Source organism: Anabrus simplex, chromosome 3, assembly GCF_040414725.1.
Source record: "Anabrus simplex isolate iqAnaSimp1 chromosome 3, ASM4041472v1, whole genome shotgun sequence".
Lineage (NCBI taxonomy): Eukaryota > Metazoa > Arthropoda > Insecta > Orthoptera > Tettigoniidae > Anabrus > Anabrus simplex.
This window is the reverse complement of record NC_090267.1, coordinates 243,470,395-243,496,442: the sequence shown is the minus strand read 5'-3', so window position 1 is coordinate 243,496,442 and position 26,048 is coordinate 243,470,395. Positions and strand designations below refer to the sequence as shown.

The 26,048-nt window shown below is 39.8% G+C and overlaps 1 protein-coding gene across 2 annotated transcripts in view; it reads right to left on the bottom strand.

The window, feature by feature from the left end:
- The window catches only part of LOC136867192 (serine protease 42), a 155,313-nt gene that overhangs the window by 69,250 nt on the left and 60,015 nt on the right, over nucleotides 1-26,048 (bottom strand). For both annotated transcript variants that reach the window (XM_067144312.2, XM_068227047.1), the window contains one exon: nucleotides 7,244-7,397. In XM_067144312.2, the coding sequence (XP_067000413.2) occupies nucleotides 7,244-7,397 (154 nt within the window). The remainder of the gene's footprint in view (nucleotides 1-7,243; nucleotides 7,398-26,048) is intronic.

Genomic DNA, 26,048 nt, shown 5'->3' with positions numbered 1-26,048 from the left:
TATGCCGACGATGGGATAGGAAAGGGCTAGGAGTGGGAAGGAAGTGTCCTTGGCCTTAATTAAGGTATAGCCCCAGCATTTGCTTGGTGTGAAAATGGGAAACCACGAAAAACCCTCTTCAGGGCTGCCGACAGTGGGGTTCGAACCCACTATCTCCCGAATACTGGATACTGGCAGCACTTAGCGACTGCAGCTATCGAGCTCGGTAGTTTCAATTTTACCACGGGAAAGAACTGAAGGAGGGTTCTAACATCATCACACCGTCATACACCTTACGGATATCCTGAAGAAGACATTCCCCGAAATTTATGGGCTTGCAAGCTGCTTCGTGAGAAGCCGTTCTATTATTCAAATGGACGCTTTAAACAAAAGTAAGACATTCAAGAGACCGGGTTTCAGTTAATACAATACCGATAAAGAAAGAAGAAAAGCAAAGAAATTCCACTAATGCTATGGATAAGTGTGTTTGATTTTTTATCAGCATTATTCTTTGTTTATAACATGCCTGTTATTTTTTTATGAAAGGCAATTTACTATGTTGTATATGAAACCAGTGCTAAGAATGTTAATGTACAGGTTCATTAATTTATATGGCCTATCTAATGTTAACGTGGAATTTGTCATCCTAGCACTTGGAGAACATTTACTGTGCTGTTATGTTGTGGACAGTTTCCTAACATTTGCTGTTTGTGTTGTTGACAGTGTATACAGTTTCCCAATATTGCTTGTAACAACGGACATATTTCTTGCAGTCATCAAGCTTTAATGTTCGAGTCTTTAACAATTAGAGCCCCTTGTTATTGTTATCATAGGTGTTAAGAACATGAACATATGGAATGACCATTCAACTGCAATCACAGTCTTAACATTGTTACAACCTTTTACGTATATACAGATCGAAATATTTCAGAAACGCTGCTGGATTCACACTGTATTTGATCTCCTATTATTACTCTACTGTAATAGTGAAGTGGAATGCCTTTTCTGAGGTGATGTTAAAATATCAATGAAGTTCTGTTACCTCTAACTTGTGGCTAAAACAGAATAGCTTACAGCAGTGTATTAGCCTACCTCATACAGAAGACAAGGCGCTGAGGGTTCATGTTGACGTCATCGACGGCCAAGAGTGGTGGGGAGACCTGCGCGTGATCCCTACCTCTTTCTCTAACTACCTTGGGAGAAAGGTTGGTATGAAAAATACTTAGCGTATAAATGCTACAAGAGAAACTTAGAACCGAACAAGTGGTTTTGCGGTTTGGGCCAGTAGCTATCAGCTTGCATTCGGAGGATAGTGGGTTCGAACCCCAATGTCGACAGCCGTGAAGATGGTTTTCCGTGGTTTCCCATTTTCACACCAAGCTGTACCTTAATAAAGGTCACTGTAGCTTCCTTCCCACTCCTGTCCGTTTTCTACCCCATTGTCCTATCTGAGTCCGTACGACGTAAAGCAGATTGTAAAATATAAAAAATAAAATTCTTAGAAATTAATAAAGGCTAACTCTAGTTTTTCTTTAACAATACGGTAGGTCAAGCTTTCAAGACAAATTCCTCACACGTAGTAGAAGAAAATATGTTGTGTGGAGATGGAACCGAAAACGCTTTATTTGTATGTTAGAACTCATTTTCTACAACTCTACATAGTGCATTTAATAATGGGAAACACAGGAAAAGAACGTATCAGCATGCCACATAAAACTTTCTTGCATGATATATTTAAAATGCTCCTCATTGGCATTGATACTTGCGTACGTAATATTCCAACGATACTTCAGAATTATTATAATGAAGTTCAGCACTCACAAGAAGAACGCAGCTACTCAATGAGAGGGGAGCAATGCAGAGATTGTTCAACTTAACTACGCAGAGATTGCAATCGTGTAGGGGTGCATAAGTCCACGCGCGTGTTTCGTAAACTGAGCAAAGAAACTCGTTTCCAGACAAATACAGCAAGACCGCGAAGTTTTATGAACGCAGTCCGTCTCCTGTTTTGAAGAGAAAACCGTGGTGACTTTCAAGCCCGCCGAATTAATATGTTTTCAGAACATGTTAATAAATAACTAAACTCCAAAGACAGTTATAATTTATTGTATCCTGTATAGTAGTGATGCGCTTGAGCCCGGCTTGAGCCGCTCGAACAGATGACGTCGATCGAGCTTTTGTGCGCGCGCAACCTACCGACTTGCTCGTATTAACATCTAACCTAACTAACTAATCTAACCTTTAATCTAAGTCGGTCCAGTACGGTCAGAAATTTAAGAATAGCAGGAGGGCTGGTATGTGGTTGAAATAGTAAATGCAGCTCACCTCCAATGGGGGTGTGCCTGAAAAAGATGCACCACCTCAGGATGAGGACACGAGTTTGCATTTTGCATCTGAGCCTTGTAATTTTGTGAGCAGTCTTTATTCCCCACAAGGCTGAATGTAGTAATATATGACAGCATGCACCTTCGCTATCAGTATCATACAAGCAACGCAACGCAAAGCAAGTTATTTCATTCCCTCTCCTCACTCGAGGAGGGGCGGGCCATCAGCTCAAGAAGGAGCTCATAGGCCGAAGAAAGGGAATAGATTAATGAAGACAAAATGCACAGTGAAAAGTATGTGTCGTACATACGTAGGAGGAGGACGTGATCAGTAGGCGGCGCAGGAGTCAAACGACCACAAGAGGACCCCAGGAGAGAGCCCCCAACAGCACCCCCCAAGCAGCAAACCCCCACTGGTCCCCTTGTCAAAAAGAATGCACATTGATTTGCGTATCTCGGGCGCGCATAGTGGAAAAGAAAAGAATTACATAGGATTACAACTTAAAGTTTTACAGATATTGTGTTGGGACAGGGTGTGGGTTCGAAGTGAAGTTGGAGAAGTTGGAGAAAGGGGAACAAGGGAAGTGTTGCAACATAAAATAGTAGAGGGTGGTTGTGATGTTGGTAATGGAAGTAGCAAGAAGGCGAAGAAGGTCTAATAGTGGAAGGGACGGCGGAAAAGGTGCTGGTTGAGGAGCAGGAACATAAACCGTTTGCGGGGGTGGGGCGGGTGGCGAGTCTGGGTGAGGGCGACGAGGAGAATTGTTGGTAGAATTGATAGGAGGAGAGCACATAGTACGGGGTGGGGAACGAGAATGTTCCACACGATGGTGCCGACGACGGAGGCAGACGCCTGAGTGATAAGTTGGTGGACGTCTTCATCTGACGGGATTTGGAGGGATACCATGAACGTTGGGCCAGTATGATTGTATATACGGAACACACGAAGTGCCGGGACGCCTGTCAGATTGAGTTCCTCCAATATGTCGTTTTCCGTGATGGTAGGATCAACGCCTCGAAGAACACAGCTCGGGGATTGAAGCTGAGGAGCTGGTGTAGCAGCGGCTGTCGTCCCGTGAGAGTCAGGCTGTGTGGTTGTTGTAGTGGCAGGATGGGTAGTAGGGGTTGGTTGGGAACTAGGTAGTGTAGCAGTGAGGGAGGTGATAGATGTGGACAATGATTAGAGAAGGGTGACTAGTCGTGGTAGTGCGGGGAGAATTGGATGGGGGCGTCTGGGCAACGGTAGTAGTGGTAGTTGTAGTAGGAGTAGTGGCGGATGTGGACGAGATGGTGGTGGAGGGCGGTAGGGGCGGTACTGGCGGTAGGGGAAGGCTAAGCAATGGGAGTAAATACTGGGATTGGCAGAAGGATTATAATGCAGTTGCTGTAAGATGAAATCCAGAGTATTCACCACTGCAAGGAGTCGGCCGTTGATGGTCACGCCAGTGTTTACAAGGGCTGCGCGGTCATCTGGATGATGTAGATAAGCCAGGACGTATGGTGAAGGACGCTTGGTGGAACGATCCTGGACCCGGATAACATTGTGGATGGAGGAGCCAGACTTGTGAAGGTCCGTGAGAATGAAATGGTCGTTGTAGGTGATGTCCACGCCAATGATGAGACAGGTATACATGTTGGAGCAAGGAGGCGACAGCCAACTAGGCGTTGCCGTTTGGTTGTTCTTGGGCCGACTGAGTAGCTGATGAGAACAGGGCTACCCAGCCGAAAAAATCGTGGACATGCGACGTACGAAAGAGGATGTATCATACACGCACCTGCATGAATGGTGCTGCACTTCATATTCTGTTTGCTTATCTGCACGTAGAGTTTTTCCTTTTTTTAATTTCGTGTGACTTTTTCTAACCGGGTGCAGCCCTTGTAAGGCAGACCCTCCGATGAGGCTGGGCGGCATCTGCCATATGTAGGTAACTGCGTGCTATTGTGGTGGAGGACAGTATTGTGTGTGGTGTGTGAGTTGCAGGAATGTTTGGAACAGCACAAACACCCAGCTCCCGGGCCATTGGAATTAACCATTTAAGGTTAAAACCCCGACCCAGCCGGGAATCGAACCCGGGACCTTCTGAACCGAAGGCCAGTACACTAACCATTCAGCCAACGAGTCATCCTTCCCCGTTTCATCCCCGACCCAAAGTCTTCAGCTCCAGGACCATGCCCTTGAGGCGGTAGAGGTGGGATCCCTCGCTAAGTCCGAGTGAAAAACCGACCCTGGAGGGTAAACAGTTAAAGAAGAAGACGATAAAAATGAGTAGAGCCAAATAACATTGGAAATCCGATAAAAGTCCACGCAAATAGAATACACCTTTTTCATTATATTACCTTTGAAGTGTAATATATATGATAGACTATGACGAGTGCCGTCTGGCCTCGCGGTGTAGGTGGCAACGCGACAGTATGTCACCCGGCGGTCCCGGGCTCAATTCGCAGCCGGGTAAGGGTTCTTTTAATTGTAATGATTAATATCCCTCGTCTGGGAACTGGGTGTTTGTGACGTCCTTAAACTTCCTTTCCTCACACACAACATTCCACACTACCGTCATTCCAATTACACACAGATTCATACACTATGGTGCCAGTAGGGGCGAAACATTCACGTGGGTCGACGCCCCGAACAAATTGCATTTTAATGAAAATGACCAGTGTTGAAAAACAGAGCAAAAAGCGGGACTCGATCCAGCGCACCAGCGATTACGGCGCTTGAACGCTCACCAGTCGACAACCGCCGTTTCGTGTTTGTGCCCCGAACGCAAAGGTACATTTTCGACGCAAAAATGTCTCTTGCGATTTTCTCGAGAACGCCTCAGTAGTACGCCTTACTAGTTGCATCTTATGTTGTTCTAATGGACTACTAAATGTGTACAAAGTTTGAAGGTAGTCCGTGATCCGAACGTCGTGGCCTCCCCTTGTAAGTGTATTGTACCTGTATTCAGGCTGTGTTTATTAAATTTGCGTCTGTATTTCCTCTGCTTGTTGTGTTTTGTAGATAATGCAAAGGTCCGCCTCTGTAGTGTAGTGGTCAGTGTGATTAGCTGCCACCCCCAGAGACCCGGGTTCGATTCCCGGCTCTGCCACGAAATTTGAAAAGTGGTACGAGGGCTGGAACGGGGTCCACTCAGCCTCGAGATGTCAACTGAGTAGAGGGATTTCGAATCCCACCTCAGCCATCCTGGAAGTGGTTTTCCGTGGTTTCCCAATTCTCCTCCAGGCAAATGCCGGGATGGTACCTAACTGAAGACCACAGCCGCTTCCTTCCGTCTTCCATGTCTATCCCTTCCAATCCTCCCATCCCCCGCATGGCCCCTATTCAGCATAGCAGGTTAGGCCGCCTGGGCGAGGTACTGGCCATTCTACTCAGTTGTATCCCCGACCCAATGTCTCACGCTCCAGGACACTGCCCTTGAGGCGGTAGAGGTGTGATCCCTCGCTGAGTCCGAGGGAAAAGCCAACTCTGGAGGGTAAACAGATTAAGAAGAAGAAGATAGTTAATACCATTTTTAGATGGTATTTATGTTTTAGAATATTTAAGGGAATTTAATAAACTTTTACAGAAATTTGGATCACAAATGACACGAACACCGTCTGATGCATGCATTTCTTTGAAATTACTGATGATAAACATCAGCAAAATACAAATTGGGAAGATTGTAAGGGATAGACAAGGAAGAGGGAAGGAAGCGGCCGTGGCTTTAAACCACTTCCAGGATGGCTGAGGTGGGAGTCGAACCCACCTCTACTCAGTTGACCTCCCGAGGCTGAGGGGTCCCCGTTCCAGCCTTTGTACCACTTTTCAAACTTAGTGGCAGAGCCGGGAATCGAACCCGAGCCTCCGGGGGTGGCAGCTAATCACACCAACCACTAAACCACAGAGGCGGTACAGTACACTCACTCGGTAGTTTACACGGTACAACCGGGTGATGACGTCACAACAACTGCTCCGCTCCGCACCGCTCCTTCCCAACCAATAGCCAGCGCTCTACCGTCTGGACTACTGAGCCCGGTACAGCATATAATTAATTCCAATCAGTTCTTTCTCTTCAGTAATAAATGAGCTACGAACATCGTATATAATACATGTTCACATGTAATGGAATATAATTATTACAATATTTTACTATTAATAATATTGTTAATGCATTTGCAACGGTATAATATATGCCAATATTCAATCTACAGTATTCTATCAACCTGCACATATTGCAAACCGAATGTCAGCAGATCAAAATCTGTTATTCATAGCGTAACAAATAATGCGTTGATCTTGAAACGACCTCAGCATTTGAATGATAAACGTAGGGGAACAGATGCATCTGTGGGATTAGTACTGAAATCTAAATTGTAATTCCTCCTAAGATCACCGATACAACATTTTCCACATTAAAGCATTTGAATTTTCCGCCACTGAATTCAATCGGAGGACTCCCGGAGGTCTCCAGAGGACGAGCAAAAACAACTGCTCCGCTCCTACCGTTTCCAGCTCTATCTATACGTTCGCGCTGTAGCCCGAGTCAGACTCCGCCTTCAGTCACGTGACAGCTCGAGCTTGCTCAGAACAGGCTCGAACCTCGCTGCGTATCGGGTCGGCAAGATCCCGGCCTATCACCAATGTAAAGTATTGTCTTTGTAACTGTAAAGAAATGAAGTTCCTATCTTGTTTGTTCATAATATTTCTGAAAATAGTTGAGTATCGGAAAATTATGCTATATTCAACATTTAATATAATGAAAACTGTTGGACAGAGAAAGCTATTGTGCAGAAGTTAATATTTCCAAACTTGTTATTTTTCTTAAGATATTACTTCATAATTTAAAGTAAGTTACTCATTCATTTTGCTATTGGATTTCACATGGAATGCCCTAAACTGTAATTATTCACTTCAACAATATCAAGAAAGACCGGGGAAATAGTACCGTTTTTTCACGTACCTTTATCAGGGCAATATCATCCTTAAGGAAGAAGTTCTTTCCCTCACTCAATGTAAACTGTTCATGCAAGATGAATGTTTCTGCCGGATGGTCCGAGCTCTTGCTGCCTTTATTGTAACTACCTGCTCTAACGATCACATTGCTTGTATCGAAACTGGAAGTAAAATAAATGCTAGGTTAGATTGCAAAGAAACCGTTCTCCCAATCACAATACATTGTTTCTTATTAATGGAAGGATTGTTATAATCCCTTCTACTTAATGGAAACAGATGTAAAGAAATCACCTATGGCTAAAAGCAACTACTAGTTTCCTTTGTTTTATTTTCAAGCCTAAAATACACTAACGAGGAGTAGAATTCATCATAGTATTTTTAATGGGTTCGACTAAGCGATATTGTATTTTGCACCATACTTATCTCTATTACTGTAATATTCACGTCGTGAAAACTTATGGTATGTGTACACCCAGAAATTGCCAAAAATTCGAATTTTTTAAATTTTTAATTTTACGTTACTTGTGTTCATTAGGATATTAGCTTTAATTTGGTGTAAATTACATAACAGTCACTTCACTCATTTTAAAGATATTAACATTTATGTAAAATGCAGCACCCACACATAGCCACGACCCTCGTTACTGGACACAAGTGTTTATTATTTGCCTTCTGCTCATGCTGAACATCTGCGACTTTTGTTTTCTTTCTAATTACTCGTGTACAATATAGTGTTCACTCCATACTAACCCTATGCTGCTATATATGAGAATCGCTTTTAATTATTTCAATCAACAACTGTGAATGTTTCGATGTTTTGTGCACCCTTGCATTTTGTAGGCCTACCATTTATATTGATATACTTTCAGAAAGTTTCGAGCAATTGTAATGTATTTATTCTGAATATTGCTGTACATTGTTGTTATAATCATGGATAACAGTAAAACTAAAAGGAGGCCTGTAAGGAAGTTCCATGCAAACCAGTTTACACACATGGAGAAAATTGATAGGTTATAGCAGAACAATGGAATTCTGAGTACGGTAGTGATCTGAGAACAACTAGCCCACCAGAATATGTTACTTCTAATGAAAGCTATGATCAAATCAATGAAGGATATAGCTTATTTGACTGACATTATGTAAATAATATGTTATCTATGATGGCTTGTAGTCAATGCTTTTCTGAGGGTGCCATGTCAGTTCAGTTCATTGGATCTAAGAAGTGTTTCCATTTATTATGCTCAAATTGTGTTTATACTACTCCAGATATGTATACAAATGTGAGAAAAGACAAGACATTTGAAGTGAACAGAAGAGCAGTTTATGCATTCAGTGGCCACAGTGAACTTGTGCCATTTTGTTACCTTATGGACTTGCCTTCTCCTCCTCAGAAAAATTCTTACCGTACCACGGACACATACATGCTTTCAATGAAGTGACAACACAGTTAGCTAAAGAGACAATGCAATGTGCTGTAAGTGATTTGGCTAAGAATTCAGCAGAGTGTGCAGTGTTTGTTGATTGAACGTGGATGGAGAGAGGATTTACTTCACTTGTTGGAGTTGTTACTGTAATATCAGTGAAGAATGGTAAAATACTGGACACGGAATTGATGTCAAAACAATGCATGCCATGCAAAAAGCACTTGGTTGATGACAAAGAATCTCAATATACTTGACATGGAAGTCAGAGCACAGCCCTGTGTATTGTCAAAACAACACTCGCTCTTCACCTAACATAGATCCCTTGAGAGCAAGCAAAATTTTTATGCGATCAAAGGAAAGTAGGGGCTTGGAATACACTCAGTACCTTGGTGATGGAGATAGAAGAGCTACAAAGCTGTAGTTGATGTGGACCCATGGAATGGTAAAAATACTGAAAAACTGGAGTGTGTTGGTCATTACCAGAAGCGAAGTCAGAAAAGCCCTTTGATTTCTAGGTGTTAAAGGCAAACTAACATCGCACACAATAGATAAAATAAGAAAACCTTTTTTGGATTTGTACTGCGGAGTTGTCCAAATAATGTGGAAGATATGAGTGAAGCCATATGGACTTCCCTGTATCATTTAGCAGCAGGCAGGAATGAGGAAGTCCATGGTAAAAGCACCAAAGTTTCAGGCAGTTGGTGTTACTTTCAAAAAGCTGTTGCAACTGGCACACTGGATAATATGAGCTTAAAAATGGACTAACTGACAATGTACTTGAAGGTGAAAAGCCAATGTACTCCAAGTTGCTGTTCCTGCCATGCTAAGGCGTTGTCTCGATTGCAAAACGCAAAATCAAAATGAAAGTTTTAATGGCATGATATGGAGAAGATGCCCAAAAGAAGGTTATGTAGTGTCCCCGTTTCTACTATCAAGGTAATTTGCCCCAGACTAGTCAGCCACACCTAGTCGTGCTCACTTCGAACTATGAAAAATAATACCTTAAAAATATATACACCCTGGATTTTGATTGGGAACATATAACTAACATGGTCACGGTGATTTCAACTATATTTATTTATCGTATGGCATATATATATATATATATATATATATACAGAAACAAGAAATCAAGTACATTATATTTTAATGTCCAAAGATGTTATCCATTCTAGAGCCTCTGTATTGGCCTCTAGAAAATCAAACCAATCTCCAGGGTAGGCTCTTCTGCTACACTCCTTTACAATGTGCGATGATTTGAAAAGGAGCACCACAGTCACACTCGGGGGATTGTATCTTTCCCCATTTATACAGGGACGCAGTACAGACACATGACCAAATCGAATCCTATTAAGGATGGTCTAAGTTCTTCTTGGGAGATCAGACCACGAATTAGGTGGGAAGAAAGGCCAGAGATGTTCACCTGTTTTTTAGATCCAATCTTCCTTCATTGGGCATATGGGTTGAAATTGTCTTCTGTGAGCTTCTGAGCGAACTCAACTGGCGGATGTCTAGATTTCACCCGGTTCCTCTGAAGGTCAGGAATATTGGAGTGGATGGGCAAGTCAGGGTTCTCATTTATCTTGGGAGTATTCTCTCAACAGTGCTTGTGCTCTACGGAATGAAGGAGGCATGATGTTGCTCAAGACAGGAAGCCAGTGGATAGGAGTTGATCTTATTATACCTGAAATAATCCTCATTGTGTTGTTGAGTTGAGTGTCCACCATTTTCACATGGCAGCTGTTGATCGACATAGGAGCACTATATTCTGCCGCAGAGAAAACAAAACCAAGGGCAGAACTTCTCAAGGTAATTGCAGAAGCACCCCAGGTTGTACTACACAATTTCTGCAGAAAGTTGTTACGACTCCTAATCTTTGCTGCTGTATTTACTAGATGTTGCAAGGCGAAGCATGACGCCAGCTTAGAGGAAAAATATGTTTATTAATAAATGAACAAGAAACTAAGAAAAAAGCAGCAAAATACCAAATTGATCAAAATTACATGACTCAGATCATTCTCTAAGCTTAATAGAGTCCACCTTGAGACTCAAATTATAATACAAATTTGCAAGCTTATGTCGATACACATACTTAACATTGCAAGGAAGAATATTCTTAAATGTTATTACTTTACCACTTTGGCTAGCGTGCTCGCACCACTCTCTTGGCTTCTTTTTTGTTAATTCTTCCGACGGTAATTGAGTATATAACCCCCTTTTTGCACACTTGGCATTGCAGTGCGGGTCTCTAACGTTAAGTAAAACGTGTCTTAATGCACGTAGGGGAGACAATGACTAATCTAACTGTACAATATAAAACGACACTGAGTAGTAAAACATCCTACTAATATATACATCTCAATCATGAGTGACATGAGCACAATCAAACATTGTGAATCGAAACCACAGACAACAAAATCACAAAAATGGCAAATATACACAATCAAATGGAAAAAATATGATGTCATGTTTTCCAGGCCTCACCAAGCAAAAGCATGCTGCATTTACGCGACTCTCACTCACTCAAAGTCGCAGTGCAAAGTATAAGGAATTAAATTTACACTTTGAGCAATCACTTCCTATTCAATGTAGATTCCTGAAATAAATCAATGACACAAGACCAATTTACTGGTGGACTTTACAACGGCACACATAAATCAACGTGGATTCCTGAAATTACATGACACAAATTCATGAAAATAACAGAGTAGGCTTTAACATTCAACACACAACTCAACGTTGGTCTCTGAAAAAGATTACATGACACAAATATCCCTCAGCGTGGTTATACCACAAAAGAAAATGAAAACAGAACGTCACGATATAAAAATGTCGTCTACCGCAACAACCGTAGTGACATGGGCAAAAACCAATAAAATAGGCTGCTAAAATAAAACTCTCCTCGGTGGGTACAGACATCATCATTGCCAACCACACAGCGGAATGTCTCAAAACGGAGATTCAGTCACCCAAAATAATGCAGCAAATATCAAAAACATACAGGGTCCAACACTTAACACACGCTGCTCACAAGCCTATCCGAGGCAAGTTACTCAAACATGTGAAAGGAAACAGGCTTTTCAAATGAGGGACGAGTCCCCTTACTCAATTATCACACAAAATAATCACATGACCTAAAGTTGCCAAAACTGAATACAAATATAAATGACGTCCGCTTATATTCGCGCATGAAAAGAAATAACACCGCGATGGTAACAAACAAAGCACTCGCGCTCGTACACTTAAAGTTGAATAATAAAGTGGCCAACTCTGTAATAACACAATAACTTGAAACTTAGAAATTACTACATAGACAATAGATCATGTCTGAAAATCAGAAAATTACTAAAATATCTCATTCATACACGTCGAGAAAACTGCATTAATAATAATAATAATAATAATAATAATAATAATAATAATTAAAGGAAACTGATTCTAATATTCGTAAATTGGAATACGGAACTGCGTTCGAGGAACTAGTGAATCAATTACTAATTTATACTCATATTTATATTTAAATAATCATTAAGATGACTCTACAAAAAACTCGTGGATCCAAACTCCAAAATCTCACATATTCCCATTCACACTTGATGCAATAAATCCAAGAAAACGTGACTGCATATTTTATTACACATTGAACTCCCATTAAAAATTTATTATAGTCCCTTTTAACTTTAATTTAAATCCTTTTTACATTTACATATAAGCCCCGAGACGTTCACTACGTCTCAAGCATCAATGGAATATAAATCAAAAATATACAAGGCTAAAGCAAGCAACTGACATAATAAAAAATATGACGCTAATCACTCAGCTGTAAAATCTGAATAAAAATGAAAAGCAAGTTGTGACCTCATGCAACCGGTCAACAGGAACATTACAATTATTTATATGTATTTACAAACTTCCAAACATTTAATAATTATAATAGGACGTATTCCTTGAAAACAACGGCTAAACCTGCTGAAATTAAATAACAAAACTAACCTATCCCCTTTCGCTACTCACGTAAATATACTTCTTTTCACGATGTTACCTTCACATACTCCTGCCGAATAATAAGGGTAGCTAGCCCACGCGCTAGTCGCTTTTATTAATTCGTCCTCATAGACGCCGTCGTATGCTCGTTCAGGGCCATCTCTTACTTTAACCAATGCGTAGCCATATTGACATTGACGCTACCATATCATTGGCTCAAAACATCACGTACATGATGCTTACTTCAAACGTCTATCGTATGATTTTCCTAGCCTCTCGCCGGGCTTCCGAAATTTCTTCCGTTGGTCCGGGCTGTTAGGATTACATTATTTCTTTGTTCTAATTTGGGTCGTCAGGTAGAAATTCCTCCTTCTAAAAATAGCTGGCGAAAAAATAGACCTCGGTTCCAAGCTTCCTGTTCAAATTGCAAAATGTACTGTGAATGTAGATGGTCCATGCAAGTTACTGAGACTCAATAAAATAAAATATTCTCTGTACTCTCAAATCAACGAATGAGTAATTAAATGAGCACTTCAATAAGGGCTCAGTAGGACAGAAAACATTGAATGTTTGTGTTATGGATGTTATTTGCTATTATAATTCCGGCCCAGATATATAATTGCAAATTCTAAAGCAGGTGGGTGTTACTATTGGTAAACATACTGCAGCCTGTCTGGACTTGCCTAAAGCTATAAAACAGAATAAAGTATCACCTACGAAACACCCCAGAGCAGATAACCACGAGGAGGGGGCAGGGATTTTCTGAAATAGTTTTAAAACTTTGAGATGGATTTGTTTGGAAAATAATTTTTAAAGATCTCAGTATTTCAAGAAACCATAACATTAGACCCAATTATCCTATTTCACTGAATATCATTTTCAATGAAAGCCTAAAGCATTCCAGGGCACAAACCTGAGATGTGCAACAATTGTTGCAAAATATAATTGATTATGCGATTTGTTTATAACTTTATAAACACCAAAATATTTGTATGCACTAAAGTAATAGGTCACTAACGGCACAATTTCACTCTAGGTTCAGATATTTTAGGTTCATACTCTATCTAAAAATGTTGTGAACAAATGCAAACAAACAAATTTGAAGATTTGAAGAATGTCAATTAATTTGTGAGCTATGATGTTTAAAACAATATTATACATTTTTAAAAATAATTTATGAACGAATAATGAAATATTTTAAGTTTATATACATAATGATCGTTCTACTTTTTCTTGCTCATTCCCGTAACCTATAAGACATGTCCTAATGCAAATAGGGAACTACGTAATTTTAGAAAAATCTGGGTGAACACATACCTTATGTACGGTTGCTTTATTATCAGCTAAAGAAGACTTTTAAAAACATTTTACCGCTGATAACATTTTCTTAAATATATTAAGCATTACATAAGAATAAAAAATTCAGTGTGTTTCAAAACAATCGATATCAAGATGTTTCTCTGAAGTAGCAATCAAATTATATTTAATGCTTGAATGGCTGGTTGGTGCGGAAAATTCCATACGGTATAGAAGGTACAGGAAACATTACTCCATCTGGTCGCCAATCTCCTGTCAGGACACGTAGGAGAAGGAGAAGGAGAAGGAGAAGGAGAAGGAGGAGAAGGAGGAGAAGAAGAAGAAGAAGAGGAAAAGAAGTAACTGGTAGAACTTAACGCGCCTCGGGCGAGACCATTGCAGTTCGATTAAGGTGACCAATTGTTGAAGGAAGAAGTGAGGGACACGATGTACAAAAAAGAGGCACATTCCAGAATCTGGGGGGACATCTATATTTTAGCTCTAATTTTAAAACGACAACATTTCTTATTTTTTCCACCAAGAGTACTCTTACTGAAGTAATAATATAGAAAAATACATTTTACTCATTGATATTGTGGAATTTATTTTCCAGTCGGTGGGTTTAAGACCGTTCACCATACCTTTAAAGCATTCATCTAAATGTAAACATTTAAAAGTTAACAAATTCTGAATAAAATTAATATCGAACATTTTACAGTCTAATGGTTATTACAAATTTAAGAGAATTGGAGATAGCGGAAAAATACATATCCGTGGCAAGTCTTAGTTTTATCATTTACATGAAATACATTTTAACAGTACTTTTTGGGCCGATGACGTAGATGATCGGCCAATTTAAGCAACAAACATCGGTCGAGTAGGCTGTGCGGTTAGGGGCGCGCAGGTGTGAGCCTGAATTCGGGGGATAGTGGGTTCGAATCCTACTGTCGGCAGCTCTGAAGATGGTTGTCCGTGGTTTCCCATTTTCACACCAGGCAAATGCTGGGTCTGTACCTTTATTAAGGCCACGGACACTTCCTTCCAACTCCTAGCCCTTACCTATCCCATCGTCGCCATAAAGGCTATCTGTGTTGGTATGACCTAAAGCCACCAGCAAAAAACAAGAAACAGCAGGCAAACAAGCATCAGCACTTATTCTAAATTTTAACCTCTACTTATAACTACTAAGCATAGTAATACTGAAAACCTCAACATAAGTATATCTACTACAAAATTTATCTTGTTTGAAACTGTATTTATCGACACTTCTCGCACGAACTAAAATTACTTTATCATTCAGTAGATCCTGGACGCTTGTCCAAAGACACTACAACCTGCATTTTGCACTGTTGGCACTGTCGCTGTTGGCAACGGTTACGCCATGTTTAGTTGAAGATTGATGGCAAGGACAGTTTCATATTGTGAAAATTCGTACCGATGACAGTAACACGAAAAGCGTTCAGAGGGAAAACGAAACAATTGCGCGACAAGTGCGGGACAGAAATATTAGCCTGCACTGCTGCCCACCCTCCACCCGACTCTCTTCGATTAAACAGGTACAGAACTGTATACGAAACTCAATTTCAAAAACACACTCCAATCTCAGATGCTTAGACTTGGGCCACGTGTGCAAGAGAGACTGCGGCCATTCCAGTCTCAACTTGACAGAACACTGCAGATTCCTCTTAAATTCAAGGCTTCCTAAGCTCAAGGAACGCATGATAGTAGTAGCAGTAGTAATTCATGGGTTCTTAATGTATATTACCTTATGTCCTATTCTTTCGCCTGGCCGGTCAGTCGATGGAGCGGTGGTCTGTCCGGAAGATGGTCTAACAAAAGTCTAGAATTGAAGTAGTACTGGGTACTAAATTCTGTATGTGAGTGAGAATCCTAAGATGAGGGATGAACAACTTTAACCCACGAAACATAAAATGATTAGAACCACCACAAAAATTCAAAACATTAAACAAGGAAGAAATACAAAATTTTATATAACAAATATCCCTGATATTTGCGGGTCTGAACACTGTAGACGTAGATTTGGTCAGTTAAAACGTTCATCTACAAGGGATTAGGAATGTAAGATTCGCACATTATATTCACTAATATGACTCCCAATGGTTAGGGAAACAGAAACATAAATCACACACTGGCTTCGGACCGCTATAATACCCCCAAAATGTAACTGAAGCTAAATATGATCCCACTCTCATAATTCAAAATGAGAACCGAATATTCTCATTCCAGAAAAATCATACGAGCTCTCCCCTTACACAAATGATAACAAAAGATAAATAGCATTGCAAGACACATGGGCAACAAAATATTACACAAATATCTGAAATAAAAAGTTAACTAAACATTTGTCTTGCCCAGATAAATACATGCTCGTATTCCCAGCCGACTGCTTACCTAATATTCATTAACCTGCTACCGTGATAGGCGGTTAACAGGTCACCTATCTTTCGACGCCCAATGCAAATCATTCCTTTTCGCTGCAAAATCTTATTTACTCGGGAAAGGTCGCCGCATGGCTGTAACTCAACATGTGGTTTAAAAGGGTCTTCTCCCAGCCTATGAGTCACGGGCACGCCTCTCAGCTGTGCAGCATATTTATCTGTAATCTCACGAGTAACACCTCAATATTATGGGTGCCTATGTCCCTCATATATCTCGCAACAAAATTTCTTATTGGTCTGGTGCAATTGTTTTACCAAATCCGTAATTCAACATCGGGTAGGCCTATCTCCATCATCTTCGCTTCGGGCTATCCGAAACGATTACTCAATAAACCACATGTCTTATCTTGCAGATCCCACTTTGATTCACGTACTTTGCCGTGCGTTACCTGCCGAGATTTTCCCAGAAAACTTTCTAACTCAACGATGGGGACTGAACGTCCACAGCTTACTCTGCACCACTGAAGAACTACATGTTTTATATTATTACGACCTCCTGTCCTAATCTTAGACTGTTTATATCTCACAGCACTAATCTCCCAGTTCGATGCCACGTCAGCACTACTGACCTTACTTTCTGGATGACCATATCACCTCAGAGCCTCTCAAATAAAACAGACAGGAATAACTTTATCTGACAAGAACTCAAACTCACAGAACAGTTACCGTAATGTTTCAAACATCGAATACAAAGGTCATAACCCAGAAATAACGCCTGTATGGTCCTAAAACTCCTAAACCTCCTAAACCTGTTTACACTTATACAAAGACTTGCCTGCAGGCATGATTACATGAATATTTACAAAAAATGCGAATCCTGTTTTGTCCTAAACAATACTGAGAATTTGTTCAGATTTATCTGTTCCTGTGACATTTACTCATCCATGTGGGCCACACTGTGTGACTTACTGCATGATTGCACTACTAACGTCCATAGTTGCAGGTTCCCCGTTCGGCTCCGTGCGGTGGTTCATGATTGGTGCCATCTCCTTGATTAACACGTTCTGTAGGAAGCTCTGTTATTGTGGGAAGATCAGTTTGTGCAGGAAGATCTATTGTTCTGGTACAATTGTTTTTCCAAATTCATAATTCAATATCAGGTAGACCTATCTGCCTCACTTACACTTCGGACTATCCGAAACTATTACTAAATAAATCACATTTGTTATTTTGCAGACCCAAGTTCGATTCAGGTGCTTTTCCATGCGTTACCTGCCGAGATTTTCATAGAGAAACCTTTCTGGCTCAATGGTGGAGACTGAACGTCCACAGCTTACTCTGCACCACTGAAAAATTACATGTATACTATTACGACTTCCCCTCCTATTCTTAGGTCGTTTATCTCTCACAGCACTAATCACCCAGTTTGATACCACGTCGGGCACTGCTGACCTTACTTTTAGGATGACAATATCACCTCAGACTCTCTCAAATAAAACATACAGGGATAAAGAAAGCATGGCTCTTACATTATGTGATGTATAGTTGTCTCTTAAAATAGGGTTTTTGACGGACAATTAAAGGAATTTGAAGGTTCCCTACATTACAGTAGTGTACATTTCCGAGTGACGATTAAAAGGAAAAATCAGGTACTGCTGGATAACCTTTAAAGTGCTGTGTAATTATATAATTTCGTATTCTCGCTCTGTGGTAGTGTTAATTGTAGGTTATGTCACTAAATAAGCAAAAGAATAAAAATAAGAGCAACAACAGCAGCATGATGGATACCCAGGGTCAGTTAAAGTGTCGTGAAGTGGACGAAACGAACATCTATTCGTGAATTACTGAGTACCTTTACGTTATTTGATTGTATCCTTGAGCGACTAATGGATAAAGTAAACAAGCTCCCTCAACTCCACTTACTGGACAAATAAACAAATAAGTAAACAAACAACAAATCAATTTAATAACTAGGGTCAAATGGCCCACGATCGACTCCCTTCCGGAGATCCGATAGCCATGGGAATAGGCTAACTGGATGAACAAAGAAAATAACATAAAAATAAGGTGAAATAAAACAAACGGCAATCATGAAACGGCACATGAAATTTAAGGACCTTCATATCTCTCCTGACTGGATTCGCGAACCTTTGCACATTCCACACCTTATACCATACTCTCTATTGACCTACTAAGGTTTGCTGATCCAGTCTTAACATTACAACACCTGCCGCGTTTGTGTGCCACATTCTCCTCACGTTGCAACTTTCTACTTGAACTACTTCCTTGTTACCAGCCATCATAATCCCAATCTCTTTCACATATATTTAACATTATTTAATCTCATTTATATTTCAAATTAGTCTCCACCTTCAATTATACCATCACTTCTTACCATGCCAAAATTTACCAACCATACTTTGCTCCCTCCCTTTTCATCAATCTTTCAATCTTTTTATTTTAATCAATCTTAGCCACCACCACTGCAAATTTAAATGTCAGGCCATATTCACTTAAATGACCATACCCATCTCTTAAACATAATCAATCATATCAAACTTCACTCAAAAATACCATCATACTTTCCCTTCATATACAATTAACAAACACAATCACTCATCGTCACCACTACTCCCAACTCATTTAAAATTACCATCACTCTTACATTCACTTATATTTCAAATCTACTTAACTAAATTCACTCTCAGCATAATCACACTTAACAACCACCACTCCGTTCTTAATCAAATTCCACACTTTGTCACTATTCATTTCAAATTTACAATAATTTTTAATTCAATATACTTAAGTACAATAATCACTCTTAGCATATAAACACCTAGCAACCAACCCACCATCCTCATCAATCTCATACCACCAACTCAACCTCTTATACATAATCTCTCTTACCGTCAATATTCACTTCAAATGCATATAACAAACACACTCTACCATATACCATCTACTCAACCTCTTATTCATTATCTTTCTAACCTTCACTATTCACTATTCATTTCAAATAAAATTAACAAACAAACTCTACCATCTACCAAATTTAACTAATTAACATCATTATTTCCACTCTATTATTGGCTTAATCACACTCCACATATAACATCACTCTTCACCTTAACCTACTATTCACATATACGTAACTTTAATCACACTTACCACCCTGTCTTCATATCATCTCTTTAGCACATATTATATTTACACACTATCCCCTAACTTACTAACTTTACTTACAACTTTTTACTTCTCGTTACTATGGCCTCATTATTTTTAGCTTTCTTTCCCCACAAACCCTTTAGACTCAAATTTCTCCCTTTGCTCAAAGCAACACTTTAAGTATGTTCCTTCTTAAAACCTTTCAGATCTTCGCAATTCCTTTGCATGTGTCTTATACAGTCCTCTCAACTAATCTCTTTTATCTGCCTAAGTCCCTGTCTGCTTCCCTAGACGATTCTGTTCTCTCCCCTTTAACCAATGCCCTTTTCTTTTCGCTATGTACGTCCACTCCATCACTGTGTTCACCTCTCTGCCTTTCCTCCGAGCTCGACGCTTCCAAAACAGCTTCTATTTCCTCACTGGTTCACTATGTCCGTCTTATCCGGCTCTGTTTTCCAATGCCTGCCTTTCTTCCACTCTCGCCCCCATCACTTCTTCCTTCTTCAGTCTCTCTTCTAATACCCATAATTTCGTCACTGTTCAGTTTCTTATGCACCTGCCATTGGTCACTACTAATTGCTGAGCCCTAATGTGTGCTTTTAACACTAGGTTTACTGCAGCGGTAAAAATAATCGTTTTCAGTTTTGTTTTCTCTATCACTCTCGTTATACGGTTAGAACGTACAAACTCTTTGGTAGCTTTTATTGATATTAAGTGTACTTTTCGGCATATAGCTTCAAAAACCAGTAACTCCTTTCTAGTTAGCGCTATGAGGTCATATACCTACTTTTACCAGACGGTCATTTTGACCGGTATTGCAGTAGCTACCCCGTCAGATTTTTGTGGCTTTCATTTAGAACGGGATATCATTCTAACAAGCTATTGCAGTGTACCTTATTACCGTAGTATCGAATAGAACTTATTGTTGTGCTGCAATGGGACAGCTGTTGTCTCTTTTCAAACAATGATACAAGTACACTGACAGGAAAATATAGTCAGTATTTGTTCAGTAATGAAAGGTGTGCAATCGTTACGAGCAGTCAATTGCCGTGTTCACTCATTACAAAATTCAAACTCGATTTCCCGATTGTTTGTGATTACCCAGAAGAAACATGTTCTCGCGTAGTCTGCAAATGGATGCCGAAATTCTGAAGCATAAGCATATGAGTTCCCCATCACAATCAAGCGATGAAGCTGGGACTGATTTAGACCTCGATAATTTCTATGAAGTATATAGCTTGACGAACGGAAATAGTTCGGATAGTGATTCTATTTGCGTCGAGCCTGCAGAATTTCTATGTGCACAGCAGCCTTCGACCTCAAATCTTAGGAAACTACTCGCCAAATGGCGACGCACGCACACTAGCAAAGCAGCTGATGATAAAGGTAAGCCTATATGAAGTTAGTCATTTTGTATTTATGTAATTCTGTGTTCAGTATAAGTAAGTTTGGTATTATATTTTGCAGGTGAAAGAAACACTAAGGAAGATAAATAAATTACTAGCAAGTGGCACGATATCAACTACAGAAGGCCGGGCATACGCTGTGGTAATTCAACATATGGGCGTGGTCAGCACATGACGGTCGGCGAGGAAGAAGTCTCTTTGGATGGAACAGTGTGGACTCTTGTTGATCTACAAAGCCTGCCAGGCCGCTGGGGATAGTAAAATATACTGAGGGAAGTCCGAGGTCCCACTGGACATGCAAAACGCCACATTGAAGGAACTTGTGCCGCTACAGCTTGTCATCTTTTTATTGAAGAATCCAAACTGCGCCGCATCGAATGAAATGCTGAGGTTGGAGCCCGCGATGTTCTGAACAATCCTGAACGGACACTTTGTTTGGAAGAATTGGACGCTGTCATTGGTATTTTATACGCACGCGGAACTTATGAAGCTGACACGGACGTTCTCGATCTGTGGTCACAGAAGTTTCTCCCAAACTATGGCACGAAACCGTTTCCCGGATATCATGAGCTTTCTTCGATTCGATTAAAAATCTACCAGTAGGGATCACCTGAAAATTGATAGATTGGCGCTTGTATCTGTTGTGCTGAACAAGTTTATACCTAATTTAACTATTTGTCTCAGACCAAGTGAGAACATTACCGTGGATGAACAGCTCTTTCCATCGAAAGCTGCCCATTTATGCAGTATATGGCCAATAAACCAGAAAAGTTTAGTATGAAATTTTGGTTGGCTGTCGATGTGGAAGCAGGGTATGTTGTAAACGGTTTTCCCTATCTTGGAAAAGATGACACGCGACCCACCGATCAGACCCTAGGTGAACACGTAGTATTGCGTCTTGATGAGTTTTACATCAATCAGGGAAGTAGTGTGCAAAGGGAACAAGACAATTGAAAGGTGTGCAATCTGTAGAAAACTCGTCTGTGGTTAAGTTCACTTCAAAGGTGACCAAGCAAAGTATGTGTGTGCAGTGCAACAAATACGTTGAAAAGCAGAAAGTGACATTCATGCAGATATGTATCTAATGTAAGCTAAAGTGTGTAAGAAGAACATTCTGCCTTACTAGTGTATTTATTTATTTATTTATTTATTTATTTATTTATTTATTTATTTATTTATTTATTTATTTATTTATTTATTTATTTATTTATTTATTTATTTATATTAGTGTTTACAAGTCATGCATGATAAAAATTAAATGATGGTCTATGATGTTTTTATACTCAATTCGAACTTTTTTCTGGTACCGATATCCTCAAGAAACGGATACGTGCCACTATTGGTGAAAATGACCGCTTCAGTAAAAACAGGTCGAAAGAATGTTTGGTAATCCTAGCGTTAATCCTTGGTGTCTGGCCCTCACTAAATGTTTCTTAACGATTTTTAAATTCTTATTCCCTTCTTTTCCCATGTCTCTCTTAATCCAGTTTTTTCACTCTGAAGGTTACCCGCATTTCTTATCATTATTTCAGCTATCAATGTAGATAACAACTTCACTTTTATAAGCCTGTGACCATGCACTTTACCCATCCTTTCCTCATCATCTATATCAACTTCGCTGAAATTAATTTTCATTTTTGTTCTGGATGAGCTCCACCATTTTGTAAATTGTACTCACTTTGTCCTCTCTCTTTTTCTCCGGAACGCCATATACAAATAAGCATTTCTTCCTTCGATTTTTACTACTGACTTCTACTTCTATCTTCAGCTTCGACACTTCCTCTTCCAAATTTCTTATTTTCTCTTTGAGTGACAATTTCTCTCTCGTTGGTTCCCACTTTGGTTGTTGTTTCGTCCATTTTTTTCTGGAACCATCGCTTCATATTTTTTAACTCCTTCGCTTGCTCCTGCATCATATTTTTGATCTGCTCAAACGGGCAAACTTCTTCCACAACCTCTTTTACCACCTTCCTTATGACTTCCAACTCTTCCAAGCTCATGTTGCCACTGGAAATCGGCCCGGGGTTTACTTCCACGCTCCCTATAACTAGCAATACCATAATTACAGCTGCCACCAACATCATCTCCCCCTTCATTCCCATTTCCACTTTACTTCCTTCTCTTTTGGCTGCTTCTTTCTTCCTTTTCCCCTGTCATCTTCCGATAACTACCCAATATTGATTCACACCAGTCACCTACGTCATTCTCCGCTTCTCTCTTGACTCCCAATCAATATTCCATTCCCGTTCCACCGGCACCCTCAACACAGCACGTCCACGCCCATTTGCTTGCTTATCTTGTTTCTTATCTTCGTTAATGGTATTGGTCACCGTAAGTCAATTGGAAGACTGTCCATTTTTGCTGATTACACTAATATTTTTTATGCAGGCTCTAGCAATCATGAATTTGAACAAAATATGCAGCAGGATATTCTATTACTTGCAACATGGCTTAATTCTGACCGATTAACTATAAATCTAACAAAAACAAACTACATAATTTCTCACAAAAGATTATATGTATTAAATTTGGATACAAATCTGATTTTCTTCAATCATAGAGTAATGAAAGTGCAGAGTACTAAATTCTTAGGACTAATTAGGGATGAAAATATGTCATGATGTAATCAGGTGGAGACTATTTGTAATAAAATTATCCCTGTGATTGGTATCCTAAGTAGATTGAGGTATACGGTAAATTCTCTCGTGCGTTATTGAGAGGTATTTACTATGATCTTATTGAAAGCCACATCTCTTATATTATACATGTCTGGGCATGCTGTGATAAATAATTATTTGGAAATGTAGATGTCCTTAGGAAGAAAGCACTAAAACTAATTTTCAAACTTCCCATTCTGATACCGACTAACGATCTGTATAACTATTGTAATATATTATCACTTCCAGACTTCTGCATTAAGGCTTCTGTAATTATGATCTATAAAATTCAAAACAAATTAGTCCGCTCAAACACATCCATGATTACCAATTCACAGATTCATAATTATGAAACAAGAATTATTTATAATATTCACTACAGTCAGATTTATTCTACTAGTTATGCTCAAAATTCTCTTTGGCATTTTTCTGTAACTACGTGTGCGGTAAACCACTTCCTAAAAATATAAAAATTTACCAACTTTACCTATTTTCAAAAGTAATGTAACGAAATACTTAAAGTAGTATGGTAATTACATCTAGGAAGCTTTGTCCTATCTTATCTATTACACCATGTTACATTATACAGGTTGTTTCAAAAATAGGGGGCATAATTTCAGGTATGTATTTGTTACATGTAGACAATCAAAATAGTGCATTACAACATGTGTCCGGAAATGCTTCATTTCCGAGTTATGGAGTTCACAACACTGTACTTCACCGGAACGTTTTTCTTCCGCAGGTCATTGTCATTACAGAAGAAGTTAAAAATAATCCACCTCCTGCTTGAATACAGACCTCACATCGATGTCTCATTGACCTGCGAACACGATCCCAAACTCCAGGAGTATTGCGTATGTCCTCACACGATGCCACAATTCGATTCCGATGAGTTTTCACATCAGGCACCGGAGACGAATACACCGATGATTTTAAATGGCCCCACAAGTAGAAAACGAGAGGGTTCAGATCAGGTGAGCGTGGAGACCAGGCAATAGGGCCACCTCTACCTATCCATAGATCAGGAAACATTCGAACCAAGTCAATGAGACATCGATGTGAGGTCTGTATTCAAGCAGGAGGTGGACATTTAGAACATCTGTAATGACAATGACCTGCGAAAGAAAAACGTTCCGGTGAAGTTCAGTGTTGTGAACGCCATAACTCGGAAATGAAGCATTTCCGGACAAATGTTGTAATGAACTATTTTGATTGTCTACATATAACAAATACATACCTGAAATTATGCCCCCCATTTTTGAAACACCCTGTATAATAAATATTCACTGCATATTAATTTGTAATTTCATTTTGAATATAGCCGCCATTGTAACTTATCTGTATTGTACAAAGAAGAGCCATGGCTCAGATGCCTATCTTGAAATGAAATTAAAAATAAAAACTTTATCTGACAATACCTCAAACTCACTAAGCAGTTACCCTAGTGTTCCTAACGTTGAAGACAAAAGTAATAAACCTGAACTAACGCATGTATGGTCCTAAAACTCCTAAATCTATTTACATTTATACAAAGACTAGCCTAAAGGCATGAATACATGATTATTTACAAAAAATGCGAATGCTCAGAATTTATTCATATTTATCTGTTCCTATGAAATGAAATGAAATGGAATGAAATGAAATGAAATGGCGTATGGCTTTTAGTGCCGGGAGTGTACGAGGACATGTTCGGCTCGCCAGGTGCAGGTTTTTCATTTGACTTCCGTAGGCGACCTGCGCGTCGTGATGAAGATGAAATTATGATGAAGACGACATATACACCCAGCCCTCGTGCCAGCGAAATTAACCAATGATGGTTAAAATTCCCGACTCTACCGGGAATCGATGCCGGAACCCCTGTGGCCAAAGGCCAGCACGCTAACCATTTATCCATGGAGCCGGACATTTGTTTGTATGACTTTCACGCATCCATTGGGTCCGCGCTGCATGACTTAATGCATGATTGCACTACTAAAATCCATAGTTGCAGGTCCCTGGTTCGGCTCCGTGAGGTGGTCCATGATTGGTGCAATCTGTTTAACATGTTTTGTAGGAAGCTCTGTTACCGTTTGAAGATCAATTTTTGCATAAATATCTATGCGCTTGAAGTTCAAATTGCTGCCTACTGCAATTAACGCAGATTATAATATTAATGAATATGGCTTCCGATTATCTCACTTGCGATTTTCATACTTCAGTTAATGAGTGGGAAACTTTTTTATCAGTTTCTGCTGACTGAAGCTCAGTCCGTCCCTATTCGCCGCTCCTACACCTGATCACGAGTTACTGTATGTATCCTGCAGCTCGCTGATCGATTTCGTTCACGCACTTGTTATTGATTATTCGATCAAAATAGTCTACCTAACATTATTACATTAATTTGCCTCACAGTTTCAAGCAAGACGAGCTTAATTCATATTTTTAAGAAACGTGGGAACTGAAACTTACTTGACACAGAGGAGAAGGCAATGTTTGTTG